The 23,820-nt window shown below is 39.6% G+C and overlaps 1 protein-coding gene across 3 annotated transcripts in view; it reads left to right on the top strand.

The window, feature by feature from the left end:
• Positions 1–23,820, top strand: part of ssh2a (slingshot protein phosphatase 2a) — a 67,046-nt gene that overhangs the window by 37,409 nt on the left and 5,817 nt on the right. For all 3 annotated transcript variants that reach the window (XM_042338466.1, XM_007900772.2, XM_007900774.2), the window contains 10 exons: positions 6,341–6,462; positions 9,620–9,688; positions 11,030–11,095; positions 11,393–11,587; positions 13,747–13,840; positions 14,099–14,227; positions 15,726–15,772; positions 18,448–18,594; positions 20,221–20,421; positions 22,207–23,056. In XM_042338466.1, coding sequence (XP_042194400.1) covers positions 6,341–6,462; positions 9,620–9,688; positions 11,030–11,095; positions 11,393–11,587; positions 13,747–13,840; positions 14,099–14,227; positions 15,726–15,772; positions 18,448–18,594; positions 20,221–20,421; positions 22,207–23,056 — 1,920 coding nt within the window. The remainder of the gene's footprint in view (positions 1–6,340; positions 6,463–9,619; positions 9,689–11,029; positions 11,096–11,392; positions 11,588–13,746; positions 13,841–14,098; positions 14,228–15,725; positions 15,773–18,447; positions 18,595–20,220; positions 20,422–22,206; positions 23,057–23,820) is intronic.

The raw sequence follows: 23,820 nt of genomic DNA, 5'->3' as shown, positions 1-23,820 counted from the left end.
GTGTTTCTACATTGACATCGACAGCGACCTGAAATGGGATTTTCAGCCCAAAGTTAGTTGCGGAGCAATGCTTGGGTGAAGCCGAGACTGAAAAGGAAGAACAATCACAAATGTTATTAATAAAAGGAAATATTTTATGATAGCCTGTTCTTCTTGGATGAATAACTAATTTATAACGGTATCACAGTGTACATCACATCAAACACCCAGGATTCATATTCAGCTCTTATCAGATTTCTGTATCGGATGCCTGGCTTGTTGTGTAGATATTCATAGTAGATATTCAATGCCAGTGTGTTCACAGTACATCTTCATCAATCCCCACCCACATTTTTCATTTGCTTAATAGTCAATGGTATTTTGTGTCTTTGAAGTTAATCTGGTGTAGATGAAATTTAGGTATGGAAATGCATCAAAACCTACACCTTGAGATATAGATGCTTCTTTTGGTAAACACTACCGCATGCAAAACATTTGATCCGCCCTGTTTGCCCTTAGGGAGAGAGACACCACAATGATAAGGGAAGTTGCATTTCCTGTTTGCTGACTTGGCAGATTCTACGTTCAGGATTTGCACTTGTGTGCCAATGGTCTGATCCAAATTACTACAACAGCAAAATTACATTTTAGTGCAGATCTATTTATTAAATAATTTGTTCATGCACATATTTATAGTAAAGCGCCTGTCATGTCGAGAGGACGTCTCAAGGCGCATAATTACTGTAAATTACATTTAAATTAATTAATTAAATTAATTAGTTAAATTAATTACGCACTTCATACTCCTTGGGTGTGGATGGAGATGCGTATTGATTGATAAGACCTTCTTTTGTCAATTCTCACTGCAAAATTCAATGTATCACTGTCAGAAGAAAACACCGAGCGATGCTTCATTTTAGTGCAGATCTATTTATTGAATAATTGGTTCATGCACATATTTGTAGTTTTATCCTGCATTCACTTCCCATTAAAAATGCTGAAGCAATACACGCAACCAAATCAAACAAGCCAGAGAAGGCTTACAATGCTCAACAATTACTTAACAGATTGTAATCTTGCCTTTTATAAGTGAGCTGGCATGCTCACAGGAGCTTAACCGGTTTTAAAGTCTTACATGGAGCAATAGGAAAAATGAATGAAGCAAACTTATGGAATCAGTGATCTTATTCTCTTATTTCACTCTGGGGAAACCTTCGAGACCCTCAGTGTTAAAACTGCTTTTCCAAATAGGGATTTTATCAGGTGGCCTTATTGCTGTTCCCAGCATTGTTGCGAAGTTATTTTGAAGTTGAGCACTGTGATAAGAAAAACAACAGCAACAAATTACGTTTGTGTAGCGCCTTTCACATTGGGAGGACGTCCCAAAGCACTGAAGCATAAGAAGTTAAACTCCCATTTCCCAAATCTTGAAGCTTCCATGATTTCACAATTCCTTTTGTTTTTAAACTTTCATAATAATTTTCAATTTGATTAAAAAAAAAACCAATTTAACCCTTTTAATAGATCTGTTTACATACAGATTTGTCAGTCAACACTATGGGTATGTAGAACAACCTGCTCTAGTCAGATAGTCTCAGGTGCCAGTCACACCTAACAATTAACTAAGAGCATAAACAAAGCAAAAGCGCTGACCAAAATTTATATTTTTTGACACGAGAACAAATGGTTTTGTTTGTAGCACTCTCAGTTCTCAGTCAATATGTTTTGGGTTCAACCCCACTTCGGGACCTTGAATTAATATAGTCTAGGCTGACACCCCAATAAATAAATAAAATTGAATAAATTAGTCATTCACATCATGGCTATTTGTGGAACATGCTCTGTGCAAATTGGTTACCTGGTTCACCTACAAAATACACAGTAACTACATTTTACAGTAAATCCAGAGACGTGAAATGTGCTATATCAAATGCAAGTATTTATTACCTTAAGATTATAATTAAGAATAAAGGGTTGATTTTAACAAATAAAATCTTTAGGCTTCAGTTATGTATTCTCTTTCTTACAAATTTGTCTCTGTATTCCGTAATTCCCATTTTAACAATTAAAGATGCGAAAGATTTTGAAGAAAGTGCCAAGGCGACAGTTTCAACTAGTTCTTCATGATGGTAGTTTGCCTTGTGGTATTTTTGGGGGTGGGGTGGCGCAAGATAGAATCTCGAATGTTAATTGCTTACAGATTGCCTTCATGATAATTCTAAAAAACTGACTGATATGAATTATAATCAAGGTCACCCTCGTATCTGCATTTGTGCAATCTTAAGCCAAGAAAAATACTGATACCATTACAAATTCTACTGCATTTTCTGCATTTCTATCCCCCTAGACATAACTCTATGGGATGTAGGAGTTTAGTACAGTATATCGGTCATTAAAGCTGAATTGTATTCTGGAAAACCATGTAACCTAGGTTCGGGTCGTACTTTCAATGCAATTCTTTCAGTTTCTCAAAGCATTAAATGCAAGGACTAAAATTACTGTAATTGTTGTAGACAAATGGAAACAAATCTACGTCAAGTCCCTTCTGAGTTAGCCACTACCTTGCTGTGTATACAGCACTCTAGAATGTATCTGTGCTGCTGACTTAGTTCAGCAACATTGCCTGAGGTTCTGGGTGAGCCAGATTCTATATCAGATATATATATATATATATATATATCGGCGAATGAGAACAAAAATTGTTGCCACACACACAACATTTAAGTTGCAGTTCATGATGGTTTGCCTTTACTGCCCCACTGGTTGATAATTTATCTGGCTGTCAGCCAAAGAAAAAATGAATTCCCTGCACTACATGGACGAACTTGGTGGTCAGAAAAGTTATGCGTCCATTCTTCCAATGCCAACACTGTATTACCATCAGACTCTTTCTTCCTCCTTACTGTATCAGCACTGAAGTCAAGGCTACGATCAGTGCAGTTTGCTTCAACATTTTTTCCTGTTGTAGCATTCACAGATAATTGGTGTCCTTGAATGTTTGAACTTGCAAATTCAACTTGTGACCTTTTGGGTTTCACTCTAGGCAGTGGCTTTACCATCGGATTAATTGTGGAGCCCACGTGCTGAGATTTTTAATGATAGAAAAGTTCTGACTATCCCGTTAGCTCCTTTTGATTACTGGGAGTGCGTATGTATTGACTTGTAACCACGTGGCGCTGCACTTTCCCTAAATACAAGAATGCTGAATGCAGGCAGTGTGACCACAGCTGTTGATGTGCACCAGGAATGTTCGATACACCGCAGAACATGGTGCAGTAACCAGGGCGTCATGGTAAGCGAAGAGAGACTGAATGGCATTGGAAGAATGTGGAGATGGTGAAGATGAAATCAGTGAAACCTGATGTGTCTGCTCCCAGGGCAACAATAATTGGAGCAAATAGTGAGTCAAATAATTAGCAATGCTCTGAAAGTTTAAATGCCTTTATAAATTCAATGCACTTAATTTCATTAGCTGACACTCCAGCCATTATTCCCTTTAAAGTCACATTGTTGCATAAATCCAAACTGCTTTACCAAATATGGTTATTAGGTTTTTTTGCTGCAAGAGATTTTGACCTTGGTTGATTCCTGTAATTTATATACATGATACAACTTGGTCCCTGGATCTAATTTCCACTGATCAGGTTCTCTGCAGTCCAGCACTCCGTTGTTGTGGATACATTGAACCAACATGACCTTGCCCTCATTGAAGAAAGGGCAACATGAGGCCAGTTTTAACCCAAATTAATAAGTTTTAAACTTTCTTTTCAAATTGCACTCTAGATTCACAAATGTAAGTTGGTGCAATAGTAATGTATTTGAGGAATTGCATTGATTTCATTCAGTGAAAGTGTCCTGGCCAACAATCTCCCAAATTAAATTGCTCATTCACTTCATGGCTGTTTGTGGTACGTTGCTGTGTGCAAATCGGCTGCTGACTTTGCCTACAAATACCGTCATGAAACAGTAAAATCCTATGAAGCGCTTTGAGACGTCTCAGTGGCAATTAGGTACTATATCAAATGAAAGGATTATTATAAATTGCTTGGCTACTTACATAACTTCTTTAATGGCAGAAAACTTTCAATTCAGTTGTATAATACTCTAATGTCTAGCTGCACCCCTATTTTGTGGTTGTCATTGAGTAATCACTCTTTAGGTCATACAATTACAAATATAACTCCCTTATATTTAATTCCTAACAACATGCCAATAATTGGGATACACTGTAAATCAAAAGGCATTTGTGGAAAGGGTTTATACAGCATGACCTTGCTTTACAATTCCAAAGAAATGAGATAGACAGTGTTCTAAATGTTGCACAGAAGTTCCTGGTGACATGTTTTTCTAGGAGTCAAGGTTGCATTCCATGTAACTAGTAACAGGAGTAGTGAATCCAGCCTAAAATGTCTCAGTTCCAAGCTCCAACATCTGCTCCCAGCTATTGGTCGATTGATCTATTTTCATTAGAGGGCATCTAATTTGATGAATTTAAACCATCTCAGCATTTGAAATGCTCTGAAGTTGTATTGTTATGAGTTTTGGAAAAGTCCCATCAAAACTGTTAGGAGGAAATTTGTAGAAGAATATTGGATGGACATTACAATTTTGCATGATATTGAGCTCCCAACATGAAAGGCTCTATATAAATGTAAATTGTATTGTATATTTGTAGCCCCTCTACTGATAGATGTACAACTATCCGAATGACGTTTGAATAGGTGACAATAGGGGTATGACCCATAGATCTAGGATTTAGAATGACTGTCGTTATGGATTACATAGACAGGCTGTATAATTTGGACACCCTTTAATCCTTTCAAATGGACACTTTGCCTTGTGGCTGGATCTAGTTCTGCTCCTGCCTTACGAGGTTTAGAGTGCGAACCTACTAACATACATGTCTGGTGTCTGACTCTTCACAGAAAGCATCTTTTTGTATTTATTCTGTTTTGTAATTTTTGAGCCTCCAGGTTTAGCAAAGCGCACTGAGACTTTTACATAGCAAGATTGTTTTTATTGAGGGCCCTGGAAATTCCCCCTGTACACATGGTTAACACGACTGGCAAATTAGATCCCAAAGTTACAACATAGAAAGTAGCATCACTCAGCACCTTATTTTAGGTCCTTATTTGAGTTTCATTTGAGTCTCTGCGCAAACATTTGTACTATCTATTGCCATTGTTTATTCTACATTGGTGTAATTTCCTGTGACCAGTGTAGGAATTTTTTTTCCCTCTTCCTTGTGTGGAAATTCAAACGTAACTTTCCAGATGACTGAAGGAGAGGCTTCAACAAGGTCTCCACACAGAGGGAGAGGCAAGTTGCTCCTGGGCTAGTCAGGGGAAACGATAGCCTGGTAACCACTCTAGATCCTTATCCTACTGAAAAGTATGGGTGTGTACATGTCGGGCGAGGACACAATTTGCCTTAGCTATATAAGTTTCTCACAGTCGAATAACTTGCCAGCACTCGCCATAAAGACATGCTTGAAGAGTGGCCACTTAGTTTAAGTGTGTACACCTTTGTAGTGCCTTCCAACAGTATTAGTCAGCCGTTTCCAAGCAAATTTAGCAACACAGTACACGTAAACTCAATAAAGAGTTGGTTAAGTGTTGATTATATTAGTTTGCCTTTGCTCAATGCAGCAGAGCATTGCCAAAGACAACTAAAAATAACCATTGTTGCTGTAGGGATTTAGAGGAAGTTTCCTTTGCATCTCCTGTAAAAGCAAATGTTATTTACAGTAAATCTTGTGACGTGGCAGGTGTTTGTTCACAGGCGTTTTGGTAACCAAGTCATTTTGTGCTGCTCCCATAAATGTTTGGCACCATTATTTAGGCATTCATGTTTCTGAACTTAATTCAGATTAGGGATTTGAGTTCTTTATTTCAGCAACCTTTCAGCAATATTATGTTTCCTTATGTTTCCTACCCAATAAAAGCCAAATATAGGTCTGTAACCAGCAGTTATTCATGAGCATTATCTAATCATACCTGTTGTGTTTATGCAGCAGTATTTATAGATTTAATTTTAAAAAAGAATTTGAACTCTGGGCTGCAGTGAACTTCAATGTCAAATACCCCTCCATCTATATCACACTGATTGACAGAATAACTAAATAAACATTCAAATTACAGATGTGACTGGTAAAAAATGCACGATACAATAAAGGCTACACTTTTATTTAAACTGGCTCTGTACAACTGGCGTTGGCAATATAGTAAACTGGAACTTCATCTTCAGCTGGAAGAGGATGAAGTAAACTGACTTGAATGAAACAATATGTTTTTAATCAAGCACTTCAAATAAAAGCGGCTTAGAACTGTTTGGTTTACGCTAATGTTTTTGTTGACCTTAGGCCGTCCGATTGGAAAGCAGCTGCACACAATGCACCCGATACATGGTGGTCGTCTCCACCAATGGTAGACAGGACACGGAAGAAAGCATTGTGTTAGGAATGGATTTTCTCTCCAAAGACAGGTAAGAAATTCTCAGCTTGTTTAATATCTTGTTTAAAAGAAAAAAAATTCAAAATGTGTTCGCTCGATCTCAATAACTGTTTGTGGGACACTGCTGTGTGCAATTGGCTGCTGCATTTCGCCCACAAAACGTACAATTTACATTACAGTATATTCTGTGAAGTGCTTTGAGACATCTCGAAGACGTGATAAGGCTCTATATCAAATGCAAGAATTATTATTATTATCTTAGCGTGTTAACCCTTTCATTGGCAACTTAACTTATGCGCTGGAAAATGTAAGGTGTTTTTCTTTGTCATTAAGTTCACCTGCAATTGCACAATCGCACAAAGACCCCTGTGAAGCGCTCTGAGACTTTTCAAATATACAGTCAATTCACTTTGCAGTATATTCTGTGAAGCGCTTTGAGAAGTCTCAAAGACATAATGCGATATATCGAATGTAAGGATTATTATTATTATGCAAAAGCGCTATATGAAATACAAGGCTTATCATTAGAAGTTGAGCTTTGACCAAAGATTGTATGCTAAAGCACTGCTGTAAACTCAACACCTAGACTAATTCCGTTAACGTGTTTGCGATCACTTCATAAGCTATTCTGAACCACCCATGGTTCATTGTTCCATCATCTGAACCGTCCTTGCTAGATTGCTGCTGTGTATTTGCTGTATACAGTGCAGACCTATTAATCTGTTTCCTATGGGGTGCCTTTATTGCTGGCAGTTCTACAGCAGATTGGTGGGAATTGATGTGCTGAAATAAGTCTTATGAGTTCAAAGGGAGTTCGGGTTTGTCATGAAATTGATTTGTTGGAAAAATCTTTAAATCCTTTGATGCTTTAAATCCTGTAGCTCAGTGGTTAGAGCACTCGCCTTGCAAGCGAGAGACCTGAGTTTGATTCCCGGCAGAGGGAAATCTTGGGCAAGTTTCCTTACTCCACACGACTGATAATAATCCCTCAAGAAAAAAAACACAATAATAAAATTGATCACTTCAGTCCACGACTGCTTGTGGGACACTACTGTGTACAATTGGCTGCCGCGTTTTGCCCACAAATATACAGTCAATTCACTTTACAGTATATTCTGTGAAGCACTTTGAGACGTCTAGAAGACGTGAAAAGCGCTATATCAAACGCGAGGATTATTATTAAATAAAACTTATTTCAGTGAATGAACTGGGAAATGCTAAATAACTTCACTTACATCTCCAATTATAGTACTTCCAAAAGATTTCAACAACTTTGTTATTGTTGGAACTATTGTGGTTAGCAGTGTGTTTTAATGCATTATATTTACAGGTATTAGTAGAATTTATGAATTTCCTTCCCTATTTCAAAACCTGTCTAACTGCGTAGTGAAGAACATTGTACATAGCTGGGCCCTTCACACTGGGAGAAAAGGGTACAAAAGGTAGATTGAATTGTTAGATGTAGAGATTTGCAATCTTTGCATTTAAGCACTCAGATTTTAGGATGTATTTCAGATCAGTGACAAAGTTGTGCTTGTGTTTCATTTTGTGGCATGAGTTTTCCAATTGAAGGACCTTGCACGTATGACATTTAGCCCCTTAAATATGATTAAATAATAATCCTTATAGTTGGTATAGAGCCTTTCATGTCAGGAGGACACTGAAAGCACTTCTTCGAATATACTGTAAACTGGAGCAATTTGGTATTTTGTGGGCGAACATGCAGCCAATTTGCGCACAGCAGTGCCTTACAAACAGAATATCACTTTACTTGGGCTGAAAAAGAATAATGTTAAAATAACCTTGAGCCAAATTAACTTTCGCGAAAAAAAAGTCAAATAGGGCAGCATTGATTTCCAGACATTGATTTGGATGAAAGCCTTTAAAATGCCAATGAACATATTGCCACTGAATGTGTTGGGACATTCAGATTTTACCCTATTGTTGACTTTGTGAAATCAGGATTAAATAGGACAAAGGGTAAAATCCATCAGAAGAGGATGCCTTGCAAATGTGTTTGGACATTAGAAGAAGAGGAAGTTCTCATCTGTATGAAATACTGTAATTAATCTTGTTTCAAGCCTATGCTTTACATTGGTTTGGATGAACAGTTCATCTTGGTTTCTCGGGTCCAATGACTGTGTGCGTTTATATACAGTTGAGGGACAAGTAAAGGTTATTATCAATTATGTCTCTCTGTTTCTCAGAATATTGATAAAGCTCAAATTACCGCTTAAAGACCTTCCTGCTGCAGTTGCTTGCCAACGCGGCATCTCTGAAATACATTTGAGAACTCATGATCCGGCAGATTATTCGCCACATGTCTATCAAGTTCTTCATGGAATCCTGTAACAGCATAGTTTGTTGCCACGTAGCCAGGACAACATTCTCTTTATAGTTGCATGTCAGGATGGTGATTCCAGAAATGGCTTAAACACGTGGCTGTGTGGGAGTGGGGACGGGGGGTAGGGAGGGGCAAGAGAGTGATTAGCATTTGCTGGCGAGGGAACCTAAAAATATCCTCCAACCATGGGGAGCTTTTTATAAAACTTTTTCCATGAGGTCATCTTGTGTAGTCAACAGAAATTATTTGTGTTATAAGTGTCTTCTTGAACTGCACTGCTCTCTCTAACTAGCAGTGCTATATAATGGTTACAGTAAGCATGGTTTCCACATTGGAATGGTCATTTTAAAGACCCGTTGCATAGTGCTGACAGGTGTTAAATTCCACTAAATTTATATTTATTTAAATTTCGCCCACAAAATACAGTCAATTCACTTTACAGTATATTCTGTGAACCGCTTTGAGACGTCTCGAAAACGTGATAAGGCACTATATCAAATGCAAGCATTATTTTTATTACTAAGAGTCCTTTTCTAGTAACATATACTAATTTGCACCTACATGACTATATTCTGTACTACTTACAATTTTCTTTTTGTTTGAATAGCATTATGTAGGATTAAACTGTTTAAGGTTACCCTGCACGCTACACTTATAGTTACTTTGATACTTGTAGGAACAATTGCCCATTTCACATTTCCAAACCATACTAAATGTACCAAATGTAAGTGGGTGAATAATGTACTCCCTCGATTAATTAGTTTCTATTGAAGGCTTCTGTATGAAACAAGTGCAACAAAGTGTACAGCAACAATGCTTACTTCAGATTATGTTATCTTTGCAGCAGTACATGTACAATGGGCCTGGTTCTTCCACTATGGAGTGACACACTGATCCATTTGGATGGTGACGGGTAAGTACACTAGGTTCCCACATCTAATCTCTCAGTAAAACTTTGGATGTCGATAACATTGAGGTTGTAAAGTGAAATCTCTGTTGAGCCAAGAATGCCGCCAAACACAACAGAAATGAGAGTCGATCTTTAGTGCAAAAGTGAAACCGAAACGCTGTATATTAATTCTTGAAGTCAGTCCTTCCGTTCCATTTCTCATGTGTTTTTTGTTTCTATACTGAGATCTTTCTGTGCTGTGTGTGTGATTTCCTACGTCACAGTTTTATCCAAAACAATTTTGAAACAAACTGCACAATTTAAACTGATTGCACATTTAATTATACAATCACATTTTTAATGTGTCTTTAATTTCAGTAAATGTCCACCGGGCTCACATTTAGTGCTTCCAAATGATGAGCGAGTTGTATTATAGAAACACAGTGGTATAACCATCAGTTATCAGTGTTAAACGTTCCACGTACAGTAGCATGAATTGTAACATGGGTTCACTTGTAGCTCAACTGGGGTGCAAACCCCAACATTTACTTACCAAAATATCCAAAATACATGCAGAAATTAATTTGGCTCTGTTTTTTGGGAATCAAGTTGGCTTTCTGCTTGCACGCACAGTGCATACGGTAAAACTGCGCGGTGATTGATTGAGCCCCATTATATTGCTGGTTGTGATTTCATGGACTCCCAACAATCGTCTTATAATGAGGCTGTATAGTGTAATGTATGTCCTGCACATGCCAGTTGGCATTCCCTCAATCACAATGCAGTACCTTTCTGTCATAATAGTGTATGGCATTATGACCTTACAGAATCTTAACTGGCGTTCAACAATAAACATGTTTTGTTTAAATATCTTGGCACTTGATCAGCGCAGAGGCTATTGCCTTGTACACTGCAGAGAAATGGACAGTATTACCCCAGGAAGCATGGTAAATGTAACCTGATCATTTGTTAGAACTAAGTAAACTAAGCTGAAAGATATAAAATTTGAATTTTTTTTGCTGAAAGAAAGTTACATTATTCATTTCCGCTGATGTCTTCGTATCTCTAGCTGTGTACCTGTACTGCTCCCAATATGGCAGGATGCCTCCTCCAGACCTGTGTCAATGGACCTTAGTTCCCTAGGGTGATCCCACCAAACTCACCTTCCTGTGGAGTAATGCCCCGCCTCCATCTACTACCTCTTTGTGTTGCTATCAGAAATTATTGATATAGAGATAGTTTGCAGAAGGCCCATGCTTTACTGCTCTGTGCACAGTATCATCACTGCACTTCCATACCTGGATATTTTCTGTAATGCCTCTGGTGTAAAATCTGCCATTTCTAAACTATTAATTTCTTCTCCAGGGGGTTTAGTGTGTCAACAGTGAACAGAATTCATATCTTCAAGCCTGTCTCTGTCCAAGCAATGTGGTGAGAACTTCTGAATTGTCTGTATGAATTTCTTTTATCGTTAAACCGTACAGCCTTATAGAGTAAGAATTTTCATTGGAAAAGTAATCAGAAAGTACAATGGTCTAAGGATGATTCTAAGCACTCTTGGTAGACATTGCTCAGTTTAGTCAAACAAATTATTCATTCTTTTTTCCTCCCTCGCCTAAAAGACAAATTGGTTTCGTCTACAATTTTAGTACCAGATAGTCTTTGAAAACCTCTTGTACGTGACAGCCTTTGATGATTAATTTTTTTATTATTATTTTTTGTTCAAAGGTCTGCCTTGCAGAGTTTGCACAAAGCCTGTGATATCGCCAGGACGTACAACTACTACCCAGGGAGTCTTTACCTAACGTGGATCAGTTACTATGAAAGTCGCATCAATTCACACCAGATCTTTATCAATGAATGGAATGCCATGCAGGATCTGCAGTCGCACCGTTCTGATTCACCTGTCCTATTCAGTGACGTGTACGTATATTCTTCTCATCTCTGAGATCCTCTGGCATTATGTTGGTGAATAGTTATCTAATCGGTAGGCGACTAAGGATGGTTATCCACGTCATTTTTGAAAATAAATTTCCAGCATGCATTGAGGAATTTGCGTCATCTAAATGCGGGAAGTATACCCTTTGATGTCCTGCCAGTGTTTTCTTTCAGAGTTTTTACCTGCATTAAATGAAACTCAATAATGAAATAATGAAATTCAATTCAATAACACTTACTGCATTTCTGCTGGCAGCTTGCACAAGCTTGTACAGAATACAAGTGCTACAAATCCATAATTCTCTAAGAAGCAGTGCCCCTCGCCTTGCCTAGCACATCTTTTTTATTGCCTCAGTAGTGAATCTACTGTGGAGGTTTGCATCTAAAGAGGTTCAAATGAACACATATACGGCTCGATTAACAGCAAGTCAACAACAGCAGAGTCGATCGCAAGGTGTTAAATCAGTGGAAGTTCTCTTTTCTCCCTGTATCAATTCAGTTTACACCGAATCGGCACTTAAAAGTAAATTGATTGTAGAGGAGGACTTTCACATCCCAGGCCCAAGCATGCTGTTATTAAATGCTCCAGAGGATTGGCTCTCATGTGTGACCATCTTTGCTGATTAGGAAAACTATTTTTAATAACTGTGATAAAAAGGTTAGGCACTGCAGATAGCCACTGACAGGCAGACAGCATCCAGCTGCTTCCTTATTAGGAAGGTGAACCAGGGAAGATATTGATAGGTTTGAAATGTGCAGATGATAACTTGCGGCGTGCAGTAACCATGACTGACTGAATGTTAGAAACAGTGAGAAGATAGTGCAAGTAGAATTGGAAACTGTTTTACAGTTAAGCCACGTATGCCATCCAACCTTCCTTCGAAACTTAAATATTATTGCCATATGAGAGCTGGTCCAAAGGCTTGGTACAATCATGTGCTGATATTCTCTTCCTTCTTGCTTTCTTTCCCCGCCCCTCCCCACCCCCACTTACCGCCCACGCTTTACCCCCAGACACATCTACAGTACTTGGATGATTGGCATGGAAAAAAGCAGGTGAAATAACTGGCACGCTGGCGTGACATTTATCCAAATGCTATTCCACTGTGTCTATGGGCTGGAAGAATGCAGTTGGAATCTCAGCCTTTGCTGACGTTTGCACCCTGGCCTCAGGAGACACCAGTTGACCAGTCTTTGCTGTGATGGAGGAGATTTCCGCTCCACATTGATACTGAAGCTGGATATTGACATTGACTTACGGCTGGAGGTTCACTTCCAATTATTAGAAATCATATTCAGAATTCTGCTAGGAATTGGCTGCTGAGTTTGCCTACAAAATGAACAGTCACTACACTTTACAGTATATATAGAGACATAGGAACAGGAGTAGGCCCTTCGAGCCTATTCCGCCATCTAATTAGATCATGGCTGATCTGTACCTCAACTAAACCTTTCAATTCCAATTTCCCACTTTCTCCCCATATCCCTTAATATTTTGACCTTCCAAAAATCTACCAGTCTCTTAAAGGTGTGGATGGATCCAGCATCCACCCCCTTTTTGAGGAGAGAATTCCAGATTTCTACCACCCGTTGAGTGAAAAAAAACGCTGCCTGATTTCACTCTTTAGTGGCCTGGTTCTATGCCCCTTGTTTTGGATTCCCCCATCAGAGGAAATAGCTTCTCTGTATCTTCCCTATCGAATCCCTTTGTCATCTTAAATACCTCAATCAAATCACCCCTCAACCTTCTAAACTCAAGGGAATACAATCCAAGTTTACGCAGCCTTTCCTCGTAACTTAACCCTTTTAGGCCTGGTAATATTCTGGTGAGCCTGGGCTTCACCCCCTTCAGGGCCAGTATATCTTTCTTGAGTTGTGATGCCCAAAACTGAAAGCAGTACTCGAGATGGGGTCTGAAAAATGCTTTATTGTGTCAGCCAGTGGTTAGTGGTATCTGAGTCTTAAATTGTTTGTTGGTGGGGGTCCCAGATTGGGATTTGAGCTTGTAAACCTAGGCCTCCTATAAATACACGGTCACTACATTTGATAGAAATTTCCCTGTGAAACTCTTTGAATCACTCTTCCACTCTAGATGTGATATGGAGTGCAAAAATAATTATTGTAGATATTTATGTCCATCCCAGACCGACTGAGTGTGATCGGACTGAAAGATTAATTAAGACAAAACTACGCGAGATCATGATGCAGAAAGATCTGGAAAATATCACGTCAAAAGAGGTAGGTCAAAATGCCCTCTCCCGCCACTTTTTAAATCAAAATGATGCAAAATAGATTCTGAAATAAAATATCCCACTGATTGACGAAGCTTAATACCAAGCATATAAAATGGGGAAAACTAAGGCTGCAAAAATAGTTTGCAGCCTTAGTGCTGAGTTTCATATTGCCAACAGTAGCTTATTACCTTGTGTTTCTTGGCTATTTTTCGTCATATAGAGTGCACTGGTCACCTGAGGTAACTCTTGTATTCATTTATAGATCCGCACAGAGCTGGAAATGCAGATGGGCTGTACCTTGAGAGAATTTAAGGAATTTATGGACAATGAAATGATAGTCATTCTGGGACAGATGGACAGCCCAACTGAGATATTTGAGCATGTCTACCTGGTAAGCTTGCTGGACCATATTTGATATTTATCCTCATCACTTTGGAGCATAAGTTTATGTATATATGTTGATGACTCATTTGAAGTGGAGAAAGCTGAGCCATACTACAGCCACACTGCCTAACTAGGTAGCTTTCACTGTCTTAATTATCTTTTGGGAGGTGTGTGAGGAATCCTAGAGCGTCTTGCTACCAGTTCTCTGCCTTACCTCCTTTTGGAATCGCCCTAATAGAATGATGGGTATAGTAGGTACAAATCTGTACCCAAATATTTTTTTATGACAAATTTCAGTAAGTGGCTCAAAGTACTGTACTTCTAAAAACAGGTGGATTCTCAACCTCAAAATATTTCTGAAACATAGGTACTTTACATAAAGTACCATTTATTTTGCATTCTCTCGTCACCCTTTCCACTGCCCCTCTCCCTTATATTATTTCTGCCCAGATGGTGAGTAAACTATTGACAGACACCTCTGCATTTGTCAGTGCCAGCATATACTGTGTACCTTCCAGTGGAAGCACCTGTACCTCAGACAAGACTGATTTAAGTGGCAACCTTTATGTGTATTGGATGTGTTTTGAGAACAAAGCCAACCTTCATATGTCAATGTTGAATATTGGGCAATAAGATTAGTCCTGCAATAACACATCAGTAGGATGAAACTTGCTGTGATTAGATGTCGAGGTGACTTGTACTTCTTAGCAAATAATAAAATGGCGACATTAGCAAATAATAAAATACCAGGACCCTGGTATTGACTGTAATTGAATGCTGTCATTGCACAATAGTGACTGAGATAATGTTGCAATATTGTTGACCATTCAAAGTAATTTTTAGAATGTGAAGGGCAATATTATGTTGTGGGGAAAATAATTCCTGATTTTTTTTAACTTACTAAATTTGTTTTCGCACCTCCCACCCCCAACAGACATGTTATTTTTCCTTCTACTCTGCCAATCCTATCTTCCTTACCCAAAATAGGATGGCATTGAGACCTCCTCTCAGCCTTTCACAAATATCGCTCTCCATCCAATCCTCTAGATGCTGCTTGAGAATGGCTAGTCATTTTTACCACGTTCCTAATCCCAGTGCAGTAAGGTCAATATTAACACCCATAAACCTGGCCCATCTGAGATCAGCAGAGAGGGCTGGCCTTTGACATCAGTTCTGTTAGCCTCACGCGTGAAGAAATATGACTCAAGCCAGAAATATGACTTGCAGCATGAGAACACATTATTCCACACAGCACTGGTTTGTAACTTGGTCATGTTGGAGAAGAATAGTTGTTTACAACATAATGAGTTAATGATCTCTCTCAAGCCTTTGACCCGTGTGCTTGGCTGAAAGTTTAATTTTTCTGTTTCTCAAATGAAATTGAAATATCGTCTCGGGTCAAAGTTGCTTACTTCAACGCTTCAACTCTGCATTTAATGTCAGTTTGAACCTTTTGGATTTACCTGTTCAACTGAAGTCTCAGTCAGTAATGTCTCTGTTTCCAGGGATCTGAGTGGAATGCGTGCAATTTGGAAGAATTACAAAACCAGGGGTAAGTGTTCTTGTGACTTGTTGTGCGCGTAAATTTAACCCAAAACAACTCCCTTTCACCATCAGACAGGACTGAATGAAGGGAGGGGGCGGGGGAAAGAGTTCAGTGTGTCAAAGTGTACCTCAGTGGGAATGTATTCAAACAACAATGATTTTAAAACCGGTATAACCTGTTCCTATTTTTCCAAAAAAAAGGCCAGCAACAGAGTCCCAACTGCTGATTTTGCACAAAGAAACCACTTAATAGCTGTTGTTTGTGTCATATTAGTTTTGAACTTTTTCTTTTCCCAATACCACTGTGGATTAATGTATTCTTGTTCAGCTCCCAGTGACCTAAGGTGCCAGAATTTACTTACCAAAATATAAAGTACAAATGCACAGACACTACGTAAAATCCCTTGAAACGCTTTGAGATGTCTTGACAACATGATAAGGCACTATATAAATGCAAGGATTATTATAAGGATTATTCTCTTCTGCCAGTCCCAATTTAGAACACAATTCAGTTGGAGATGCTTGTATTTTTAGCTTTTTTTCCCCTGCTGCTCTCCAGTGAGTCTGCAATGAAAATTCTTGGCTTGAATGTCTTTCAGTCAGAACTCAGTCCTGATTTGAAGGGTAATGTCTGAGATTTCTTATCTGCTTGTGAAAAGCCCACTGGTGATCATGTAGTGTGGCTCCCAGCAGGATGAGAAGTTGTGGTGTCTCCACAGAGAAAGGAGAGATCAGGGACCCATTTAGCTGATGGTCATGAGCCAAACAAGGCATCGCTGTTGCCTCTGGAGATGGGTCTTTATCTGTGGCCAGCAGGTGCCACCCCATGCATTGTTGGATACCATCCTGCCCCAGCAAGCCAGCATTGCAGTTTGCTCTTCCCTTGAGTTCTGGTACGCTCCATGGCCAGAGAAAAAACATTGCCAACTGGGCAGGTGCAAGTTTGAACTTCCTCCGTTATTGCCATGTTGCTGCGGGTGCTGCAGAGTGAATGGGGCGAAATCCAGGCACCCACAGCCTTTGGCTTTATTTGAACCTGCTTAACACAGGATACAATGCACATCCCATACCAGCCGGGCATCTTTAAACCTCTTTTCCTACGATACTTTCAATGGGGAAGTGCTTTGTATCGAAAACAGTACTTCCCTGGCTCAATCGTACACTTCTGCTCGGGTCCTGACCCAACTGTACAGCGCCTTGGGACGTCCTCCCGACGTGAAAGGCGCTCAATAAATGGAATCTTGTTGTTGTTGTTGTTCTGCACACAAAGCCCATTGGAAATGGAAAATCTTCCCCTAAATAGTCGTGGCTGATACTCCAGTGCAGTGCTGGGGGAAGCTGCATTGTCAGAGGTGCCGTACTTTGGATCACGTGTTAAACGATGTCCCGTTTGCCTGTTCAGGCAGACATTAAAGATCCTGCAGCACTTTTTGAAAAAAGAGGAGTTTCTCCCAGTGACGATCCTCTAGATAGAAGATGTCATTCAATTCATGGCTGTTTGTGGGACATATTTTCAATCTAAAACCTTTTTTCATCAAAAGTCCCATTGACCAGGTGCTGTTCCCTAGCCAAAGGGAGGGGACAGAAGACGTACTCACTCCCTGGTCTCTTTGAGTGCAAGTATTTCAAGGGTAACCTGGTCGATTGTTCTTGCTGTGGATTTATCCTCCCTGTGAGAAACCAACTTCCTTTTTCTTATAAAAATAATAATAATCCTTGCATTTGATATAGCGCTTTTCACGTCTTCTCGACATCTCAAAGCGCTTCACAGGATAGACTAAATTGAATTGACCGTATATTTGTGGGGGAAGTGTGGCAGCCAATTGCGCACAGCAGCGTCCCACAAACAGTCGTGGATTGAAAATGACCAATTTATTATTGTTTTGTTTTAGAGGGATTATTATTAGGCGTGTGGAGTAAGGAAACTTGCCTAAGGTTTCACCCTGCCTGGAATTGAGCCCAGGTGTCTTGCTTGCAAGGCGAGTGCTCTAACCACTGAGCTACAGGACTCCACGGCAGCTGCCCTGATGACATGGGTCAAGGTCAACCATGTAGGAAATCAGTGACGCACATTTGAACTCTGTGTGTGTCAATTCAGTGCCTTGTGCCTTCATAGTTTGTGCATAAATCTCCTTAAACCTCGTAAACATCAGTGTTTAAACAGTTAAATTTTGTTATGTCACTGTTAACAAGTTGCCAATAAATCATATCATTGATGGGTTAGAATTGCGTAGTAGCTTGCATAACTTGTTAGATATAACATCCAGTGCAAGATTTCTGACGTGTTTTATAATGGTTCTCAGCAGACGTTTTGTATACAGTGATTTTTAGATCAAAGCTGTGCATAATTCAGCATCTAAACTGATCTCAGTGAACTACATCTCCCCCTGCAGGCACATCAGGTCTGTTGTTGTCCTGTGCCATGCTAGCTATTTGAAGGAAATTCACAAAATAAAATGGGAAAGGTCCCAAGCAAAATATTCTGTTTGTGGGATATTACTGTACTGTACAAATTGGCTTCGGATCCGCCTACAAAATACACAGTTGCTACACTTCACAGTTAAAAACCTGTGAAGCAGCAACAAAAGCAGCAACAATAATGTAAGAAGTACCTGAAATGTGAGTAAGTATTAAGTGTGATCCTTAACATGGCAATAACGTGACCTTCATGTTTTAATTCAGGGTTCGGTACATCTTAAACGTAACTCGGGAGATAGATAACTTCTTCCCAGGAATGTTTGAGTACCACAATATCAGAGTATACGATGAAGAGGCTACAGACCTGCTTGCGTATTGGAATGACACCTACAAATTCATCTCGAAAGCAAAGTACGCAACTGAATGAGCTTCCTTTTGTTTGTATATTTTCATATCGAAAAAGAACTTCGATTTTGACAGCGTTTGCAGAAAATGAGTGCCTTGTCATTTCTGTGGGATAAGATAATTCTTAATCATTGCCAATCCACCTTTAGTGCACAACCTCACAAAATGGACAGGAACTTGAGAAAAATCCCTCTTTAAACAGCAATTCTTTTAACTGAATACCTCTGGTAATTAAAATTCTGTTTTTTTTTAAAAAAAATTTTTATTGCAGGACTACATTATAAATCTTTTCCTAACCATAAGGTGCTCCCGGCCTCATAGCATTTTGCTGCTGGTTAAACATCTAGCTGTTTTCAGTAATAAATCCAGCATTATGTTCCTATACCTCATCATCCATTTGAGTTTTTGTTGCTGCAAGTAATCCTTTACAAATGAATCTTTTCGATTGCCCCCTCTCTTCACAGTAAATCCATTTTGTAATGTACAGCATTTTACACCAGAACTCTTGGATGGCACTGATCTTTCATGCTGAATAACTGATCGCAAAATGGCAGAAATTACTTGCACATACCACATCATAGCCAGTAGCTCACTGAATGCGTAACTCGTGAATAAAACATTCTTATTATTTAGAAAATTATCCAAGCAACTCCCCTTCGCTAGTATTTGAAGCAGTCCTGTGACATTTGCATAGCTTTTTCTCCGTCCTGCCTTTGTATTCACAAAGGTGTTTCTGAAAGCAGGGAATTGCTGATAATATTGCTTCTGTAAATGTCATAAATTTGCAAACTGAGGCACTGGAGATGCTGATTAGTCCCTGAGGATACCAACGCCACTTGCATAGACAACATGATCTGGTGTAATTTTAAATGTACAATTTGGCTGGGACCCAAATATTTGGTTATAGCAAGGGACCATTGTTATGCAAGAAAATTGCTTTTGATCATTTGGTTCTCTGCCATGAACTAAAAGCTTTAGAAATACAATAATACCTAATCTGGGAAGAATGTCTGGTTCGAGGATCAAAGGACCTTCCCTACCATTGGAACCCATACAGACAAAGAGCATGCATATATGTCTAATTTGTGCCAACACAATGGGGAAGCTTGTTGCTAGCACTAAATTAAAGAAAACTTAACAACTTTAAAAATAAGCAACCATCCCCTCTCTGACAACTTAATGATCTATACTCGCAGACACGGTCGTGCTATTCTCAGGACTATTCCCATAGTGATGCGTTGGAACCGATGCAATTGGCACAACAGTTTGACGGGCTTTCATGCCTTAAATATTAATTCAAGATGTTTCTTGGTGGAAATTTGGAATTCAAATGGATTGTAACTCATCGACAGATGTACAGTATTTCCAGAACTTGATTCTTTTCAGAAATCTTAAAATAACCAGCTTCCTTTCCAATGCTAACAGGAAGTCATTTTTTAAAGCCTGATTTGAATCAGTGAAAAATATGTTCTCAAAAAATATTTTAGTTGCCATCGATTTGCCTTGTGGGATAGGTTTTGGCTTCAACAGTTTCCTGTGAGTGATCCCAATGCTTAGCTTCGAAATCTGGAAATATCGCTGGAGCTCTAAAAGAGTGCAATCCTAACAATTTGTTCTTTTCCCTTGCATCAGGAAAGATGGTTGCAAGTGTCTTGTTCATTGTAAAATGGGCATCAGCAGGTCTGCGTCAACAGTCATTGCATATGCAATGAAAGAATATGGCTGGAACCTGGACAGAGCTTACAGTTATGTGAAGGAGAAGCGGGGAGTAACCAAACCCAATCCAAGTTTCATGAAGCAATTGGAGGAGTACCAGGGCATCTTGTTAGCTAGGTAGGTACATCAGTGTGGATGCGGATGGTCATCGAGATTGTCTTCAATTTTGGGCATGAGTTATAAGCGTAGAAATATTCTGCACAGAAAGCCATTTAACTGATTGTGTCTGTGCCACCTACCAGCTTAAACTTCTGGTTCATCGACTTCTTTTCTCTGTCTGGCTGCGTAAGTTTATTTAATAAAAACATGTTTTGTTTACTCATGAGAGATTTTTGTGTGTATGGGGCGATCCCTTTGACTTTCACGAGCTGTACCTCAGTGCGGAATAGTTTTGAACCGCATCTCTGAACAGTTACAGGGAAAGCTTGTGTTTGAGATATCAGGTTGCAAACTACCGAACATTTTTTTTTCTACAAAGTATTCAACGTATGTTCCATTCGCTGAAACCCATGGCTTCATACTCCAAAATAGACCCTGTTGTATGACAGGAAAGATGATACCAATACAAACAACCTGTGTGGTTCTTTGAAATAAAAGTCAAGCCATTTAATAAAAAAAAGTACATTGCAATGGCAAACTCAGTTTGATGCGAAGCTCGGTGTAGTAATACTTTAAGAATCTATTCTGAATCTACCAGTTGGATTTAGGAAATTGCGCTTGTGATTATTTAAGTTTTTCTCAATCTGCAATCGTTTTTAAGTCCATTACATAAGCGTTTACTCAAGTCGCATAATGGACCCCATTGCCCTTTGCACATTTGCGGAACATTGTGAGTACCAAAAAAATGTTGTGCTCGTCCAAAATCCCTGCAATCGTTTCCAAGGACCCACGAGGCCAAGAGATGTGAAGTCAGGATTCCTGTTTATTGCATGCCTGGGCCTCATTGTATTTGGATGAATTTGTCCATGTAAACACGTGTTTCTCAGGGAAAAGGATTTCAGTACTTCTTGGTTAGTGATGTAATCTATTTATGGCAACTTTGAAAATATCCAGAGGGACATCTGAGACTTATTTTTGGCTTTGAAGCAGGTGATATTTAGAGGGGGGAGAAAGCAATCACGTTAGCAGAGGCAGCTGACAGTACACGCCGACTTTTTCACTATCAAGGAAGCCTGGTTGTTTTCTAAAGTTATGCAACTTTCTGCATGACAGTCATTGCAAAATGTTCCCTCGAAACATACACAGGAATAGAGCTTCTCGGAAGTAATATTTACGTGGTTTTTTATCTGCAGATTTTACACTACACATTCATCAATCCGGTTTCATGACATGTGCTTTGTTCTCTTCACATCTATACTCTTTCTGTAAAGAGGTCATCTTAATGATGGGTTACAGTGGGTAGGATACTCCTTGCTCATGATTCATTTGAGTTCAGAATTGAAATTGTGCAATACTTCCACAAAATTCTGTGAAACTGTATGACAATTTATCATTTTTAAAAAGAGATTTCTTTATCCCAGTTTTAATCCCTGCATCCGCACACATACACACACATGCACACACACAGTAAAGATTTCAGTGGGATTTTAAATCTTCTGATAAGTCATTCCTTTTGTGAAAGTAGCTGTGAGGTGCAGTACTCTTTGCACATAGAGATGAACAACAGTTGGAAATTGTGCATTTCATGTATATTTTTGCCCCAATAAATCAAGTCTGGCTGCCAAAGATATTATCATTTGCATTTTATCCACTCCGAAAGAAATGTTTGATGTAGATAAGAAGATGGTTCAGAGCATTTGGAAATATTTCTTCCTTGTTTTAAGAGCACTTGCATCTCATTTGTTCTGGCAGAAATACTTCACATTGGAATTTTGTTTAAAGTGCTTTTTTCTTTTATTGCAGCAAACAGCGACACAACAAATTATGGCGCTCGCACTCCGACGGTGATCTTTCTGGCCCTCACGAGCGTATTAATAAGTCTATGGTTGACTTCAACAGAAGGGACAGCATCTCCAGCGCAGAGCCATCCACTGACCTACTAGATGCACAGTTCTACCATCCCCAAACCTCAGACTTGAACACTGTTTTACCAGGACTGCATGAGGAGCAGGTCAAATTCAATCCCGTAGCAAAATGTAATTCTGCTGACGATTGTTCTGACAGGAGTTGGGCAACCAAGCGAATGGGCACGGCCACCGATACTGATAGTATCTCCAAGATTTGTGCTGGTTGCAGCTCAGAAGCTTATAGTTTTCCTATTCATAACTGCCAGGCTGAAAAACGCACAGAGGCTTTGCCCCATCATGAACTGGCTTCACCGAGGACACACATCACAGCTCTGCCCGATTTAGAAACCAATTCTCTGGAAAACGATCCCGTTAGTTCTGTTACAGACTGCATTTTGTTGCCATTACTTGAAACCGAGTCTCAGCCAGATGATCACATAGCGTCGCAGGAGATGGCTTCACCGCTCTCGCCCTCCAATGAGCATCTCGAAGCTTCCTGCTCGAGTCCTGACCGAATAGACTTTTTTAGCGCCAGAGAAAAATTCATAGAGCTTTCCCAGGAGGGTAGGAGTCGAGCCCATTTGAACTCAAAGACGGAGGAGCTTGGTGAAGGGAGGTGCTGTACCACAAAAGGAGCTGATGAAGAACAGCAACAGCCTGGAGATGACCAGGCAGTCGTATCAGAGGAGAGTGTTGCCCAAGCGGCAGAATTGACAGACCGTGGCAATAGTGAGGAGACCAATAAGGTAGAAATTGTTCATATTGTGATTTTTTGCCTTTTGTTTTTCCACCGAGAGCCATAATTTAGATGAAAGCTAATTTGATCAAGTGGTTCATTGGGTAACTCTGATGATGAGCCACGTACACCAGGCAGGAAAGAGGTTATAATCATTGCTCTGTGCTCAGCTGGTCTCAAATCAGGATGGGAGTGGAGCAGAACAGTTGGTCTTTGTGTCCCAGGGCGAGCGAGAGGATAAGTTATCCAAGTTTTCCACTGCTGCTGATTATCCAGTGACCATAGCTGGAAAGTGTGTGTCTGTCTGTCTGTGTGTGTGTGTGTGTGTGTGTGTGTGTGTGTGTGCGTGTGTGAGAGAGAGACAGAGAGAGATACCTTTTATAGACAAAGGCTTGGTGATGCCCACTTTTTCAAGTCACCGCTGATCTGCTGAAATTAGGACTTTGAACCCAGTGTTGACATGTCTAAAACTCCCAAGGTTGCTTTTGATTACTGTCTGGCTTTGTCAAACACATCTCCTTGTCACCAATTCAACCCCGGGGAATTCCTGCTTAACCCTTCCCCCTCTTTCCCTGTGGAGGATATCTGTAAACCTGTATAAATTATTTCGGTCTCCAAAGGAAACTCACTGTTATGTAAACTCAGGTTCCAAGTTCAGCTGAGGTACTCAGGGTAATAGTGATCTTAGTTGCTATATGTGTAAGCTTCACATAAAAGTTGCTTATGTTGGTGGGAGGGAATGTAATTTGCTGCACGTTTGTAAATTTTCTTACT

This window comes from Callorhinchus milii, unplaced genomic scaffold, assembly GCF_018977255.1.
Source record: "Callorhinchus milii isolate IMCB2004 unplaced genomic scaffold, IMCB_Cmil_1.0 Scaffold10, whole genome shotgun sequence".
Classification (NCBI taxonomy): domain Eukaryota; kingdom Metazoa; phylum Chordata; class Chondrichthyes; order Chimaeriformes; family Callorhinchidae; genus Callorhinchus; species Callorhinchus milii.
The sequence above is the reverse complement of the archived record's forward strand: the minus strand, read 5'-3'. Positions and strand labels throughout refer to the sequence as shown.